At 39.7% G+C, this 15622-nt stretch overlaps 1 protein-coding gene across 2 annotated transcripts in view; it reads right to left on the reverse strand.

Moving 5' to 3' along the window:
- The window catches only part of MGAT5 (alpha-1,6-mannosylglycoprotein 6-beta-N-acetylglucosaminyltransferase), a 318860-nt gene that overhangs the window by 121108 nt on the left and 182130 nt on the right, over positions 1–15622 (reverse strand). For both annotated transcript variants that reach the window (XM_056117604.1, XM_056117605.1), the window contains exons 6-8: positions 9761–9832; positions 7797–7958; positions 3025–3194 (exon numbers count right to left, since the gene is read on the reverse strand). In XM_056117604.1, coding sequence (XP_055973579.1) covers positions 3025–3194; positions 7797–7958; positions 9761–9832 — 404 coding nt within the window. The remainder of the gene's footprint in view (positions 1–3024; positions 3195–7796; positions 7959–9760; positions 9833–15622) is intronic.

The following is a 15622-nucleotide window of genomic DNA, read 5'->3' on the forward strand; positions in this document are numbered from 1 at the left end:
ATGCGTGCTGAGAGTAGACTTTAGGCAAAATACGACTGCCATTCAAAGCCTCTTTTGCAAACCACAGCACCCAAAAGAAGAGAGAGAACAAGGGGGAATGCCCTGCCACAGAGGCAGGGTGGGACAGGGGGGATGGGGGGTGGGAGGGATACTGGGATCCATGGTGGTGGAAAATGGGCACTGGTGGAGGGATGGGTGTTTGATAATTGTATAACTGAAACCCAAGCACAAAAATTTGTAAATCTACAACTGTACCTCATGGTGTTTCACTAATAAAAATCTAAATTAAAAAAAGATTACAGAAAAGTAAAAAAAAATACACCTGACACTTCTCACACTTTGCCATTGAGTATGGTATTCATTCATGGTGCTTATAATTGCCCTATACTAAATTAATAAAGGTCTATTTAATCCCAGTTTGCTAAGAGATTTTATAGTTTTAAAATAATGAATATTTCAATAAATAAAAAATGGTATGACTATCTGTGTGCAGTCCCCAAAGGCTGTGATTTATCTACCCTGGGATACTTGCTGGGTCTGGGTTTCTAAAAAGGTTCCCAGGGGCTTAAAATGTGTAGACAGGTTTGGGCTTTAAGTTGTTTCCACCACGATCTTCTTAGATAAAGCCCATCTGGCCTTCAGACTGCTACTTAAGCACCTCTCTAGGCTTTTCTCTATGACAAAACTAGTCACAGAATCACCTTTCCTGACTGTGGAACACTTATCCTCACTGCTCTCACAGCCTACCATTGTTCACACACTTATCGGTTCATTCATTCATCCCATCAGATATTCATCTCCTCATTCACTTGTTCAATAAATAATTGTGAGGACAGCGTGTTAGGTACTACTCTAAGTACTATATATATAGAATAGTGAATAACATTCACAGTTCCTGAACTTTCATTAGTACAGAGTGTGATTAGTATAATTAATACACTAATAAATAAAGTATCAGTCAAATGAGGGCATCTCCTTGAGCCCGGGTGTGAATATTCCAAAGCAACAGGACTAGCTCACAGAAAACAATGGAAGAATGACTGCCAAATGTGCAAATGTATATACTTCCTAGGTTATATACTCAAAGGTGTTTGAATGTAAGCAAGAAGAAAGAGAGCATCAGGAGGCAGCATACCAAATGGATAGGGGTGGTGACTGAGGTTTGAAAGGTCTCAGAGTTCTATAGTTCTGAGAGTATCTGGCAAAGGACATGGTAAAGAGGACAGGGAGGATCCTCCCAGGATGAGGTATGCATGCTGAAAGTAGACTATAGACTGAACATGATTGGCACTCAATGCCTCTTTTGCAAACCACAACACCCAAGAGGAGAGAGAGAACAAAAGGGAATGCCCTGCCACAGGGTTGGGGAGGGTGGAGGTGGTAGGGATGCTGGGAGAATTGGAGGTGGGGAATGGGCACCAGTGGAGGGATGGGTACTCAATCATTGTATAACTGAAATCCAAGCACAAAAATTTGTAAGCCTACAAATGTACCTCATGGTGTTTCACTAATAAAAATTTAAAAAAAAGAGGATAAGCTTTAATGTCAGATAGACACGGGACTCAAATCCTCACTATCCCCTGAATTCTGTATGTGACCTTGGACCATTCATTTTTGGTTTGAATCTCAGTTCCTCATCTTTAAAATGCAGGTATCCTATTTCTGCATTTACAATGGACTAAATAAAATAAAATATGCAAAGCTAAATCATACAAAACATGTAAAGCACTTAGTATTTGGTTCAGAGTAAGTCCTCAACAAATGTTAGCTAGTAATAATAATCAATCATATTGTGTATGTTGTAGTTGTTAAAATTACTGGGAGATAATTGTTTACTGCTGGAGCGATAGCACAGAGGTAGGGCGTCTGCCTTGCACGCGGCTGATATGGCCAACCCGAGTTCGATTCCTCCCTCCCTCTCGTTGGGCCCAAGCTACCAAGAGTATCGCATCCGCACGGCAAAGTCTGGCAAAGCCTGGCATGCTCCCCGTGACGTATTCAATATGACAAACACAGTAACAACAAGTCTCACAATGGAGATGTTACTGGGCCCGCTCGAGCAAATCGATGAACAACGGGAGGAGAGTGCTTCCTGCTTCCAATTGTTTACTATAATTAAAACTCTCATCATTGTTTCAACATACGGAACCATTCAACCAATGATGGCTAGTAATGTTATACATATTTCTCTCACCACTAATTGGGTGTATACTTTGATAAAAACAAGTAGCATCCCTGAATGTCAAGAAGGAACATCCCTGAATGTCAGTAAAGCAGGAGTAAGATGGGATTATATTGTTCAAAAACAAGCTGCCATGTCTAAAATGTCTATTCAAGGTATATTTTCTAGAACATTTGACTTACTGCAACAGGATAACTTGGCTGCTGGGTAGAAAGTCTCAGTGGGTAGTTATCCAAAAGGAGAAAAGAGAATTTGCGCATGCCTGCTTAGCCAGCTCTCCCAATCAAAGGAATTAAGAGAAGGCTGGAGAGAAGCAACTTTTAGTAAAAGAGAAAACCCAGATAGTTAATAGACTCTATTAAACTCTCCTAGAGCTAATAGCTGAAAGTTGACTAATTGAAAAAGGATGGGATCAGGGCTTTCAGAAAATTTATTCTATCCAAATTAAATTATAAACAGGAAGCTACCCTGCTTTAAGATTTAGAAAGCCTGATGTTGAATAGGGATAGGTATGAATTTCAGCAAGAGACAGGGAATTAGGAAAGTCAATAATGTTTTTGTGCTGCAGATGTTAGAAGCACCTGTAATAGCAAAGAATAAGCTCCTTAGTTTGAATTTTCTGGCATTCATTTATGAAGCCTCTGGAGCCTGCAGCTACAATGAAAACATATTATCCTTTTCACAGTGTATGTATTTAGCTCCTGAAAATAATCTTATCTCCTGTTTAGTGAATTATCACTTTCATTTTCCTCCACAAGAAATTATACACTAATAGAGGGCTTTAGGAGTTTACAATTTCTTTTTTGTATTCTGATTTTAAAATTGAAAAGTAATCTCCTTACTCCTTGAGCTCAGCCAGTGAAGCTGAAATCCGAATGTCATGGCCCAGTAAGTACAGAGATGTAATTAAATCACTCCACTGAACTAATTCACCAAGAGGGCCACCACTGAACGCTGTCTCTGCAATCTTAAATCCGGATTCCTTCGTCAGGAGTCCCAGATGAACGAGGACCTGGAAAAAAAACACAAAAGAGGTATATCCTGATTCCCACTGAATCAAGCATATGTTCCTCAGAAGCATACCAAAAAGGCATCAATCAATTGTAGTCATTTTTATGCTCTAATTAAATCTCAGAGTGGAATAAACCATATTTTTAGATGATAAAATGAAAGGAGGAAAATTTTTTTTATGATTATTTCGGTAAAATCAAGTCACTTGGTACACCATGAGTGTTAAATGAGTGTAAAATATGAGCAGATAATCCTGCTTTTAAAAAGCATGACTGGGGCTGAAGAGATAGGAGACTGGTAAGGCATTTACTTTGCACATTGTTGACCCAGGTCCAATCCCCAGCATTCTATGTGAGTCCCCTGAGCACCATCAGGAGCAATTCCTGAGTACAGAGCCAGGAGTCTTGAGCATCTCCAGGTATAGCCCCAAAATAGAAAGAAAAAAAGGAAGGAAGGAATGAAGGAAAGAAGGAAGGGAGGGAGGGAGGGAGGGAGGGAGGGAGGAAGGAAAGGAAGGAAGGAAGGAAGGAAGGGAGGGAGGGAGGGAGGGAGGGAGGGAGGGAGGGAGGGAGGGAGGGAGGGAGGAAGAAGGAAGGAAGGAAAGGAAGGAAGGAAGGAAGGAAGGAAGGAAGGAAGGAAGGGAGGGAGGGAGGGAGGGAGGGAGGGAGGGAGGGAGGAAGGAAGGAAAGGAAGGAAGGAAGGAAGGAAGGAAGGAAGGAAGGAAGGAAGGAAGGGAAGGAAGGAAGGAAGGAAGGGAGGAACGTAAAGAAAGAAAAACAGAAAAAAGAAGAAAAGCACAATCAAGTGAAAGGTCAAAGTGATAGGAAAGGAAGCCAGGAAAATAAAATCTCTTTAACAGTATTGGGCTCTCTTTTACAGATGGATATATATATATATTTTTATCATTTTTTTTATTAGTGAAACACCATGAAGTATACTTATAGACTCACAAATTTTTGTGCTTGGGTTTCAGTTATACAATGATCAAGTACCCATCCTCCACCAGTGCCCATCCTCCCCCACCACGGGTCCTATCATCCCTCCGACCCCCCCATCCTCCCCCCCCCCCCCCCCCGTCCCACCCTGCCGCTGTGGCAGGGCATTCCTCCCTGTTCTCTCTCTCTTCTTTTGGGTACTGTGTTTTGCCAGAGAGGCATTGAGTGGCAGTCATGTTTGGTCTATAGACCACTTTTAGCATGTCTCTCCCACCCTGGGAGGGTCTTCACAACACCCTTTATTTGGTGCTCTCTTCTCTATCTGAGTTTCCTTCTCACCTAGCACATGTGGCTGGCCTTCAAGTCATGGAGCAAAATTCCTGGTACTAATCTGAGCCCTTAAAGATGGATATTTTTTTTAAAATGCAAGAAAATTAAAAATGCACTCAAAACAGTGATAAATATAGTTAATTTCTATATACTTACGTGTAACTCCAAAAATTATTAAATCATGACAAAAATCTTTGTTGGTATTTTAGTGATCAGGAGTCACTTTCAGAAGTGTTTAGGGGACAGGATTGAACCTGGGTCTATAGCATGCAAAGCCTGTGCTCCTGCTTTTGAGTTCTTTGCGGCACTGACAAATCTAAATATATGCCCCTCAATCTCTCAAAGCTCCTCCAATTTGCCTCTGGACATTTTATATTTGCATCTATAAACATTTCAGTATATTTTCTAAAAGAAGTCTTCAGTGTTGTTTTTTTTAAAGTCATGATATTATCAAATCTCTGTAAAAGAGCTTTCTTAATGTCATCCAATACTGAGGCAAAACTTGTATTTCCTCAACTGTCCTTACAGTTTTGTTTTCCTTTCATTGCAACTGTTAAGGGAAGGAGTCCAATAAAGTGCATCTATTACAACTGCCTCAGAATCACTTTGTTTTCTTTAACCTACCGTAGTCCTTGATCTATTTGGGGGAAAAAAATAACAATTTATTTGTCCAAGAAACTGGGTTGAATTTTCACAAGAGTCTCTCACACTCTGAATTTTTGCTGATTGTATAACAAATGCTTCTATTCCTTCTACTTATGGCAATTTAATAATTATAGCTATACAAATAATAACATTCATTTTTGCTTTTTGATAATACTGTGATAAGTGATGCTATGTACTTCCATTAATAGGAACAAATGTCTGGGTATCTCTCTTTTTGTGCTACCAGCAATTACTAGTGATTACTAAGTAGATCCATTAATCCATTAGGGCTTGCAAAATGATAATATCCTACCATTGCTTCTTCACTTACTAGTTGGACTATTAAAAAAGTAACTATATCTTATCAACTTTGAGATTCGTCCAAGATATACTTTACTTGAATAGCCTGATATTTTCTTTATTCTTTCTTTTTACATGGTAGTTCTCATAATAACAATAATGTATCATACTCATTTAATAATGATCAAAGAGACTTTTCCCCCAGTCTATTAAATTATGAATAAAGGTATATTGATGTGTTTCAATACATTGCAGTTAATAGCCTTACAGATTATTCAACTCTCATTGTTGAACAATGGAAGGTCTTTTGATTTGACTTCTAAATTTTTAATTCAGTTTTAGCAGTCTTTGATAGTTCCTTTGTTTACTGGCATAACAAGATGTTCCAAGTTATCACACACACACACACACACACACACACACACACACACACAACCATACCCACCCACCCCCACGCCCGGCACCTAAGTAATTTTTCCAAGACCCACATATGAATTTAGAGATACAAGTCTCAGGCTTAGATAATTCTAGTGTACCACTTTCTATAGGTATTTCTGGTAGTCATAGCTGTAAAATTTATTTTCAAGGATAAGACAAATTGCATTCATATTGCTTTTTCAAATCCAACTAAGGATTACAATATCTTTATATAACATTATCCATCTTATCCCTGCTACTTCCGCTCTCCCACACTAAAAATTCTACTTCTTAAGGACACAAACATCATTACTCATGTGCTTTACTCCAACATATAATGGAATCGGAATGAGAGAATTTTATGTTAACATCAAGCGCATAAGTAATAATCACTTCAAGATTATTTTCTGTAGTTTTCCATTCCATTGCTACCCCATCAGAATGACTAAATGTGGTGTGTCCTAAAGTCACAAAGTCATGTCACTTAGAGTAAAACCAGATAAGGAGGAGTTAATTGCCTTATTTTCTGTGATTTTCTGGTATTGCTTGGTTTATATTCAGAAATCTAGTTTTTCTACCCATTACTCCAATTCTTCCTTCTCACCTTCTCCTATTGTATAAAATATACATAGTTTGGGCTGGAGCAATGTAGCACAGTGACTAGGGTGTTTGCCTTGCATGCAACCGGCCATGTGTTCAATTCCTCCGCCCCTCTCGGAGAGCCTGGCAAGCTACCTAGAGTATCTCTCCCGCACGGCAAAGCCTGGCAAGCTCCCCATGACAAATTCGATATGCCAAAAACAGTAACAACAAGTCTCACAATTTGTTGTGAGACGTTACTGGTGCCCGCTCGAGCAAATCGATGAACAATGGGAGGACAGTGCTACAGTGCTATACATAGTTTAAAATTCATCATGTTAACTATATTTGAGATTAGAGTCCAATGGCATTATATATATTCATTATGATTAGCAATGATTATCACTATTATTTATTTTTAATTTGATGATTTATCCTTTCAACTTAAAATATGAGCAAGTATATGCATATATCTAAGCAGCTGTATGTTTATATGTGGTATATGTATTGGCAGAAAAATAAATTCTGTACTTTTAAAAATTAATGTTCACTATTAGCCATCTAACCTTTCTTCAGAAAACAATGCCTTAAATATTACTATATAGTTTATATTAAAAGGCATTTTTATTTCTTTTACAGAACACTTGGATTCTATCTATATACTCCTCCTTGTATTTGGTGCCAGCATGCCAGCTGCTGTCTCATCAACTCAAGGAATAGAAGCAAAGCTGACCCATCAAACTGAGAGTGGGGTTTTACAAACATATTTGTATTTTCTTTAACAAGAGTATCTAATTAGTGAATGAGGAACACAGGGCTGGTTCTCATTTACTTTTAGATGAAAGAGCAGACTGTTTGTTTCTCTGTAAGTTTCTCTGTTGTTCTTCATAAGCACAGCTCATCTAAGGCAATGAAATCTTTGTCACTTCTAGAGTATTAGATTTTCCATAATCAGGGGTATTCTAAAGGGGTATTTCCATGCGTCTTCATATGACATGCAAGTACACATGCTGAAGTTTAACTTATAATAGTTATCCATCAGAAAGTGCCAAACTGGAGAGTAATGGAATTCTCCCAAATCAAAAAAATGGATAAATACCCAAATTCAGAAAATGTTCAGGAAGTTTTAGAAAGTTCTATTCAGGAAAATAAGAGCTAGAGCATCTGAACCTCACTGATACAATCAGATGGTTCCCAGGGAAAATTTATCGCTGTCAAACTGGGTGCCGGTGCCTGTTAAACTGGGTAAAGGAAAACCCCAAAATGGCAGAATAAGAGATCATCCTGAGGGGACAGAGGCTTTGAGATGTGATATTTCTCTCAGTCTTGTTTCCAAGTACAAATAAAAGTTAAAAGAAGATTTCCAGCTAACTGAACTGAATTAATCAGTGACTTACTTTCTTCCTTTTTCTCTTTTCAAGATTCTGCTTTTCTGCCAGAGACTTGACTGCCTGGATCCAAGCATCAGCCATTCGCCGTATCCGAAGTCTCATCCACCGGAATTCCTCGTGCTTTTTCATCATACTGTAGAGAATATTAAAATCCGTACGGATTTCTGCCTAGAAACAGAAATTTAATAAAAATGAACAGAAGATAAAAAAGTCAATCAGAAAACATAATAGTTTTCCTAAGGTAGCCTTTGAATACCCAGAAAAGATAATCAATTAGAGAGAGGACTTCAAGAGTGAAGCTGGGCTGCTTATGTTAGCATCTCAAGACTGCAAACTGAAGCAAAGGTCCTAGTTGCTGATGTGCTATGAGAGACGTCATTAAAAGATTAGAAATTTAGGGAGGCAACTTGGTTGCTGCAGAGCCCTGGGTTGTGTTAAAATTATGCTTTTTTTTTTTTTTAAAGAAAGAGTGTGTTTGATACACCTTAAAATTTTCTACTCCCAAATGTATTCGGCCTTTGAATCTATTTCAGGGCAACAGACTCCCAGGAAAACTGAAATCCATTCTTAAGAAGGAATTTTACAGGTTGCCAAAAAGTTTTACTCCATCTATCACGAGGGAAAATGAATGTTCACCTATTTTTTTTTCCAGACTAAACAAGAGCTCATTATTTTTGTTAGCTTGTTTTGTTTGGGGGCCATACCCAGCAGAGCTCAGAGTGTATTCCTGGCTCTTTGCTCAGGGATCAGTCCTGACAGGCTTGGTGGACCAAATGGTATGCCAGGGATCAGATCCGTGTTGGACACATGCTTGACCAACACTCTACCTGCAGAATTATCACTCCAGCCCCAAGTTCATTATTTTTTCAGGAATTGGAAAACCAGGAATTCCATTTTTCCTCTAGAACTGAATAAATTAAAAAATTCAATACAGAAAAATTAAGAGCATTTTTTCTAAGATAAGGGGAAAACAGGCAGTGATTGAAATACAGGAAAAACAATTATTTACTTATGTAATATTTAGAACATGCTGAATTCCTTTGCCTTAGTCATGAGAGTTTATTCTAAACACTCATCTGTCACCCTAGACTCGACAATTTCCTCAGTTTCCCACAGCCTAAAAGAGAATTGTCAACTGTGGCTTTTGGGGAAAATCTTCCCTTATCGATTTTGTACATGAAGTTTTATTGGAGGACTCATACCATTTACATATTATCTATGACTGTTTTCTGTGCAAAAAGGTCAGAATTGAGTAGTTGTTTCAGAGACCTAATGACCTGCAAAGATGAAAATATTTACTACCTGACTTTCTACAGAAAAAAGTTTTCTGATCCCTGCTCGAAACAATAGAGACTTAAGCTTCAATGAATAAAGCCACGCATGGCCCCTACCTACTTTTTCAGTGTTATTTTCATCAACTTATCCAATCCATGTGTCCTGGTTCTACCATAGTAGGCTCTTCTCCCCCAAGCTCTCTGACAAGTTTCATTCCCTCCTTCATAGCACAGAAACCTGTCTCTCTGATTCGGCATAAACTTATACATCACTTTACATTCAGTTCCAATCATTCCTGCAGTCTCTTTTTCTTACAATATCTTCTGAGCCCTGCAGTGAGTCTGTCCCTTCCTGGTTAACTTCCAAGGGTTTGTATCACAGTGTTTACACAGGCATGGTCAATATTGACAACCATCACCCTCCTTACATCACTCAGTGTTTCCATACCTGGCTCCAGGTCTTACTCACACCCCTAGCCAATTACTTAGCAGACCTCAGAGAATGGTGCAATCAATCAGCTGATGTTACCTTGTTAACTGATTTGGTCACTAAGATTTCCACTGGACTGGGAGGCAGAAGATCTTCACCTTAATACTATTTCAGATGACAGCTGACATTTCTGAAGCTTTCACTTATATCATTTGGCATTAGACCCACATCACAAGATTTAGTAAGAGGTTTCTGAAGTCACTTACCAATGAATTATGATCAGCTTCTTCATAGGGATTTTTTGCTCTCCAAGGTAAATGAGGACACCAATTTTCAACCTGGAAAAGATAAATCAGAGATACTAAGTATGCTTGTCCATCTTTAAATAAACTAACATGTGCAGAAAGCCTTGAGCATTGTTACTGGCATACAATGAGTACTATGCTTAGTGGATTATTACTAGTCAGACTTCCAGCTTTTTTGCTAGCAATCCTGATACAGGTATCTCTTAGGTGAAACAAACAAACAAAAAAATCAAATGTCCCACAGAATACATGATTACACTTTCTATGTGTCCTCAAAGTACTTTATACGGACTTACTCCTTACTCATTTATTCCACACACTCAGGACCAATAGGGGAGGGAGTCTAACACCAGAAAGTTGAAAGATTTGAGCACTGCTACAGGGGAATGACAGTGAAAAGGTACCTCTGTGATTATTTAGCAAAAGGACAGGAACAATTCGTTATCTGCCTTGTCCTGTCTGAGAAGAAAATAGCATGGCATTTGAACCACATAACTTAATCATTTGTCTCAGAATTAGGAATGCAACTGATATTTTAAGGTTAATTGATCAAAACTTTCCCTCATCTTCTGGCTGTTCCCTTCGCACTATCTCCGGGAGCAAGGTGATAAAACCAATTGGGGAAAGAGATAAAAGGAAAAAATAAACACAAGAGAAAATGTTCAATGATTTTGTGTGAGCCTTTTGGGAAGATGGATTGTTCTGTCAATGGAGGGAGTTTAGAGGACTGCGGGGAGGAGAAAAGCACCAGGTTTGACAGGAATAGCTGTGACAATGCTGACCCGAGAAAATGAGGAAAATACATAATTCCTAGTGTAGGTAAGACAGAAAAAATGTACTGAGGAATATTGATGTTCAGGCTTCCTGTCAAAGTTGGTCACACAATTCCAAGAGAGCAAATTACCATTACTAACAGAGAGCAAGACCATTAAAGCTGGCTAATAAACAGCTAGCTAGGAGACATTTTACTATCATTATTTCGTGAGCCTATGACAATGAAAAGCAACAGAGGGGAGGGGATGTCCTTGCAGGGCCACTAAGGGGGCAGGGATAGGTACAAGGTCACAGTCATCAGAAGACAGTGGATAGCAGAGCAGAGTCTGACAACACAGACTGCCCTGGAAGCATTTCCGGAGGAACAGAACAGTTTCACACGCCAGAAATGAGAGGTACCTCAAAGACTTGAGTTTGGTACACATTTGCAGCAATAAAGAGGAATCACAGTAAAATGAGCTGCAGAAATATTTTGGCTTTCTGGTAAATATAAAAGTTACGTTTGGGGCTGGAGCAATAGCACAGTGGGTAGGGCGTTTGCCTTGCACACAGCCAACCTGGGTTTGATTCCCAGCATCCCTGAGCACCACCAGGAGTAATTCTTGAGTGCATGAGCCAGGAGTAGCAGGAGTAACCCTGTGTAACATGGGGTGTGACCCCAAAAGCAAATAAATAAATAAACATATAAAAGTTATGTTTGCATGAGGGCTGGAGCGATAGCACAGTTGGTAGGGCGTTTGCCTTGCATGCAGCCAACATGGCCGAACCGAGTTCGATTCCTCCGCCCCTCTCGGAGAGCCCGGCAAGCTACCGAGAATATCTCGCCTGCACGGCAGAGCCTGGCAAGCCACCTGTGATGTATTCGATATGCCAAACACAGTAACCACAAAGTCTCATGATGGACACGTTACTGAGCCCGCTCAAGCAAATCGATGAACAACAGGAGGACAGTGACAGTGATGTTTGCATGATAAGTAGTTTGTTGACTATGCAACAGCAATTTTTCTAAAAGAATAATTCAGGGGGTCACAGAGATAGAACATGGGTTAAAACACTTGCCTTGCTAACCTGTTAATTCCTGGAACCACACACGATCTCCCAAGCACTGCCACTCATGACCCCAGAGCACAGAACCAGGAGAGTCCCTGAGCACTGCTTAGTGTGACACCAATCAACTCCGAACCACCCACAGATATGGCACTAATAAACTTGCTCTACAATATGCAAACCTCTAATTTGCTTTTTGGGAAAAAAAAAAAGAACAAAACAAACAAAAACCAACACCCTCTCTCCAGAGTGTAATAAAGCATGACATGCTTTTATTCTTTTTTTAATGAGCTTTCTAAAAAAATCTATTTTTTTATTATTGAATCACCATGAGATGCAGTTACAAAGCTTTCATGATTGAGTTTCAGTCATACAATAATCAAATACCTATCCCTCCCATCAGTGGACATTTTCCACCACAATGTCCCCAGTAACCCCCCCCATGCCCCACGCCCACTATACCTGCCCCTGCCTCTATGGCAGACAATTTCCTTCTTATTCTCTCTCTACTTAGGGGCATTATGATTTGCAATACAGATACTGAGAGATCATCACATTTGGTCCTTTATCTACTTTCAGCACACATCGCCCATCCCAAGCGATCTTTCCAAGCACCATTGACTCAGTGATCCCTTCTCTATCCCAGCTGCCTTATACCCCATCTCATGAGTCAGGATGCTTTTACTCTTAATAAAAATTCCCAACCCCCCAAAAAAATCCTGGTATATTGACATTAGGTTTTCTGGCACTGCCAATGATCTGAAAACAGAGGCTAGCAAAGCTTGTGGGACTGTGAAAACTTTCTACAGAAGTACAATTTTCTCTTTTTCTTGTTATGAGAAAAAAATCAAAACCTACTATATCAAAGTATGCTATTTATATGGATGACTTCAGAGACTAAAAATGATTCCCCTTAAGAAAAGCTGAAATGGTTTTACTCATAAAAAAAAATAAAAAGAATGAAAGAAAACACTGCCTTGGATGCCCAAGTCTAATTACTGAGGTCTTGCAGCAAAAGCAGCATGAGAGATAGTCTGTAGAATGCCACAAATGAGAATTTGGGGAATGCAACAAAAAAGAGGTCATTGGAGATGCTTCCACTGCCCCCAGCTGCACTAAAGGACTTGTATACTTGGACCGGATTGAATAATTTCATTCAAATTAAAATTTGGTGATGGATTTGATGAAGCTTATTTTTTGGCTGGGGAAGGAGGAGGCCAAGATTAGTGGTGCTCAGGGCTACTCCTGGCTCAATGCTCAGGAATCACTCTCCTAGTGGTGCCAGGGGGACCAATGCAGTGCCAGAATTGAACCTGAGTTGGTGATGAGCAAGGCAAAGTCATTACCTCTGCTCTACCTCTCTGGCTACATAAAGCCTACTTTAACAATGAAGGTATTAAAGGGATTGCAGTACTCACTGAGAAACCTTCAATTCCACCAAACACGAGATGGGGCTGGAGAGTGGGTTTTGATCTGAAATTCATATCTCACTAATTAACCACATTCACATTCACACAGCTGTATACCACGCAGCAACATCGCCCCATGCAGAGCACGGTAGATAAGCATGAAATGAGACTGTCCATAAGTAAAGTCAGCCCAAAGGAGAGACATTGGAGCAACATATAGTCAGAGAATACAGTCCCTCCTCACTCTCTGTCCTCAGAAAAACCTTCCAAAATGCACTTTGATGAAAATATCGTCCAAGGTGATCTCAAATATGCAGCTTCCCTACACATCCTCAAGCCTTTAATTCCTCTTTGAATCTCATCATTTATCTCAGTTCTTGTTACTCTAAACCATTGGATAATACTTGAGAGGCATTAAGGACAATCCAGAAAGTATGGAAAATGGAGTCAGTCTAGTTTGGCTTTTAGCAAGAAATTTCCCTGCTAATAGAGGAAGAAACAATTATGAAAATCCTGGCACAATCCTCGAAGGGAGCCTTTGTAAGGTGGCTGTGCTGGTACACGGCGATAAAATAACTAATAAGATAATTAAATCATACACAAACCAGTTACTCCAGAGGAACAGAGAGGGGAAAAAAATTCTCTCCTTCTGAAACCTCAGAGGATTACCAGGATTGGAAGAAAGCCAACACTGGAAATAAGTCCAAGCACTCAAACACACATGCCTCAACTGAGCAACATTTTCCTAAATAACAGCATCATTAAGAACCCTCGGGGATAATCTTGCTCAAGGCTAATAATTCAACCTTCTGATCCTTACCTTTGTTTCCACCTGATCTACACAGTGTCTCTGGATGAGCTTAATACCCCCCACAAAGCATCCTACCAATAAAGCTGGACTCCAGGAGTCCACTATATTCTTGATCTAGAGGTATATCTACTTCAGACATTCTTGCCATCTTTTCTGGCTCAAAACCTGGGTGTCCTCTTACTCCTAAGTCCTCCTCCAGTCATCTTCTCAGCAAGCTTTTGCAACCATGCCTCAAGGCACTTCTGTTTCCTAGACTACTCCTGCCTTTATTCTGTGAGCCAACAGTTTATGCTCTTCCTTTATGATTAATCAAGTATTTTCATGCAGTGGATCACTGACAGAATCTCAGGGTGTACTTCTTCAGTAGTATGTGAAACTAAAATTAAATGGGGGTGTGGGGGAGAATGCATCTCTGGAGCTGGAGAGATAATTTCAGAGTTAAGGTACTTGTCTTCCACATGGTCTACCTAGGTTCAATCCCTGGCACTGCATAAGCTCCTCTGAGAACATCAGGAGTAAACCCTGAATTCTGCTGCATGTCCCCTTAATGCCTCTCAAGACAAAAGCTCAAGCCAAAAAAACCCTCAAAATGGAAAATGCATATATGAAGGATCATTTTCTGGCTGCTTTGCATTTTTTAATGCTAATATTTACATATTTGTTTTTTTCTGATGAACATTATATATTTTTGAAAAGTTACTCTATATGAGTATATATATTTATGCATTCATTTACTTAAGGTTTATAGTATATAAGGATCTCTGGAAGGGAAACAAGCAAACTTGTGTATTATCAGTGAATCCTCTGAAGTTTGTTTCCTGACATGGGTAGGGACCTTCACCTGGGTACAAATGAGGAAAAGAAAACTCAATGAAAGCAAATTTGGGTTTGGAATCTGCTACAGGAGCTCAGAAGGAAGCAGCCTCCGCTGTGCTAGCAGCCAACAGGAATGGCATCAATTTGCTCTTCTCTCACCAGGACCAATGAGGGCGATGAGGAAGATGAAGCTTTATGAAAGCCAAGAAATGTTGAGTGGGGAAAGAGGACTGAATCTGGATTAGCCAAAATAAATTCCATGCACAAGTCTACAAGCAACCCTGTATATGGGCTGAAACCCTGAAAATCTTGAAAGACTTGACTTACACGTTTCCACCCCTACTAAACGGAGGGCTCAAATGAGCTCTTAGTAATTACTCGCTAAGCTTTGTAAAAGATCATTTTATATATTATCTTGTCAGACTAGTAGATTATTGATCAAAGGCAAAAAGTTGGCTACATATCTATTCATTTGATACCAATTACAGAGACATAAATATACATACACATAAGCTTATTCTACTGATGACATATCAACTGTAGTTACCCATTAAAGGATATGCTTTTAAAAGAGTTTTCTATCCTCTACTCACATCTTTTCCCAAAATTTCAAAACGGAAGTACAAACAGTAAGGGGTGTCTGCACAGGTCTGTGGTTCAGTTTTCTTTTCTGGTTCTTGGCATCAAACACCTGAGCCGATTCACATTTTGGAGACAAGCACCAAGAGAAACACTTTGCATTATCTCATCTAATAATCCTTGAGCACGGCCATGTAAACTACTGGAGTCCGGCAGGCATGGAGAGGACCTGCTGCTGGGCTGAAGATCTATGCCAGCCCCTGCCCTTGGCACTACACAGTCAACATAGATGTTGGATCCCATGGCTCAGTGTGCAATAATAAAGTTGTACTACCTAATTCCTTCAAAAAAGGGGTTGCTCTGTTTTTGCTGTGAGTCGGCAGTGAG

The sequence above is a fragment of the Sorex fumeus genome, unplaced genomic scaffold (assembly GCF_029834395.1).
Source record: "Sorex fumeus unplaced genomic scaffold, SorFum_2.1 ptg000035l, whole genome shotgun sequence".
NCBI lineage: Eukaryota > Metazoa > Chordata > Mammalia > Eulipotyphla > Soricidae > Sorex > Sorex fumeus.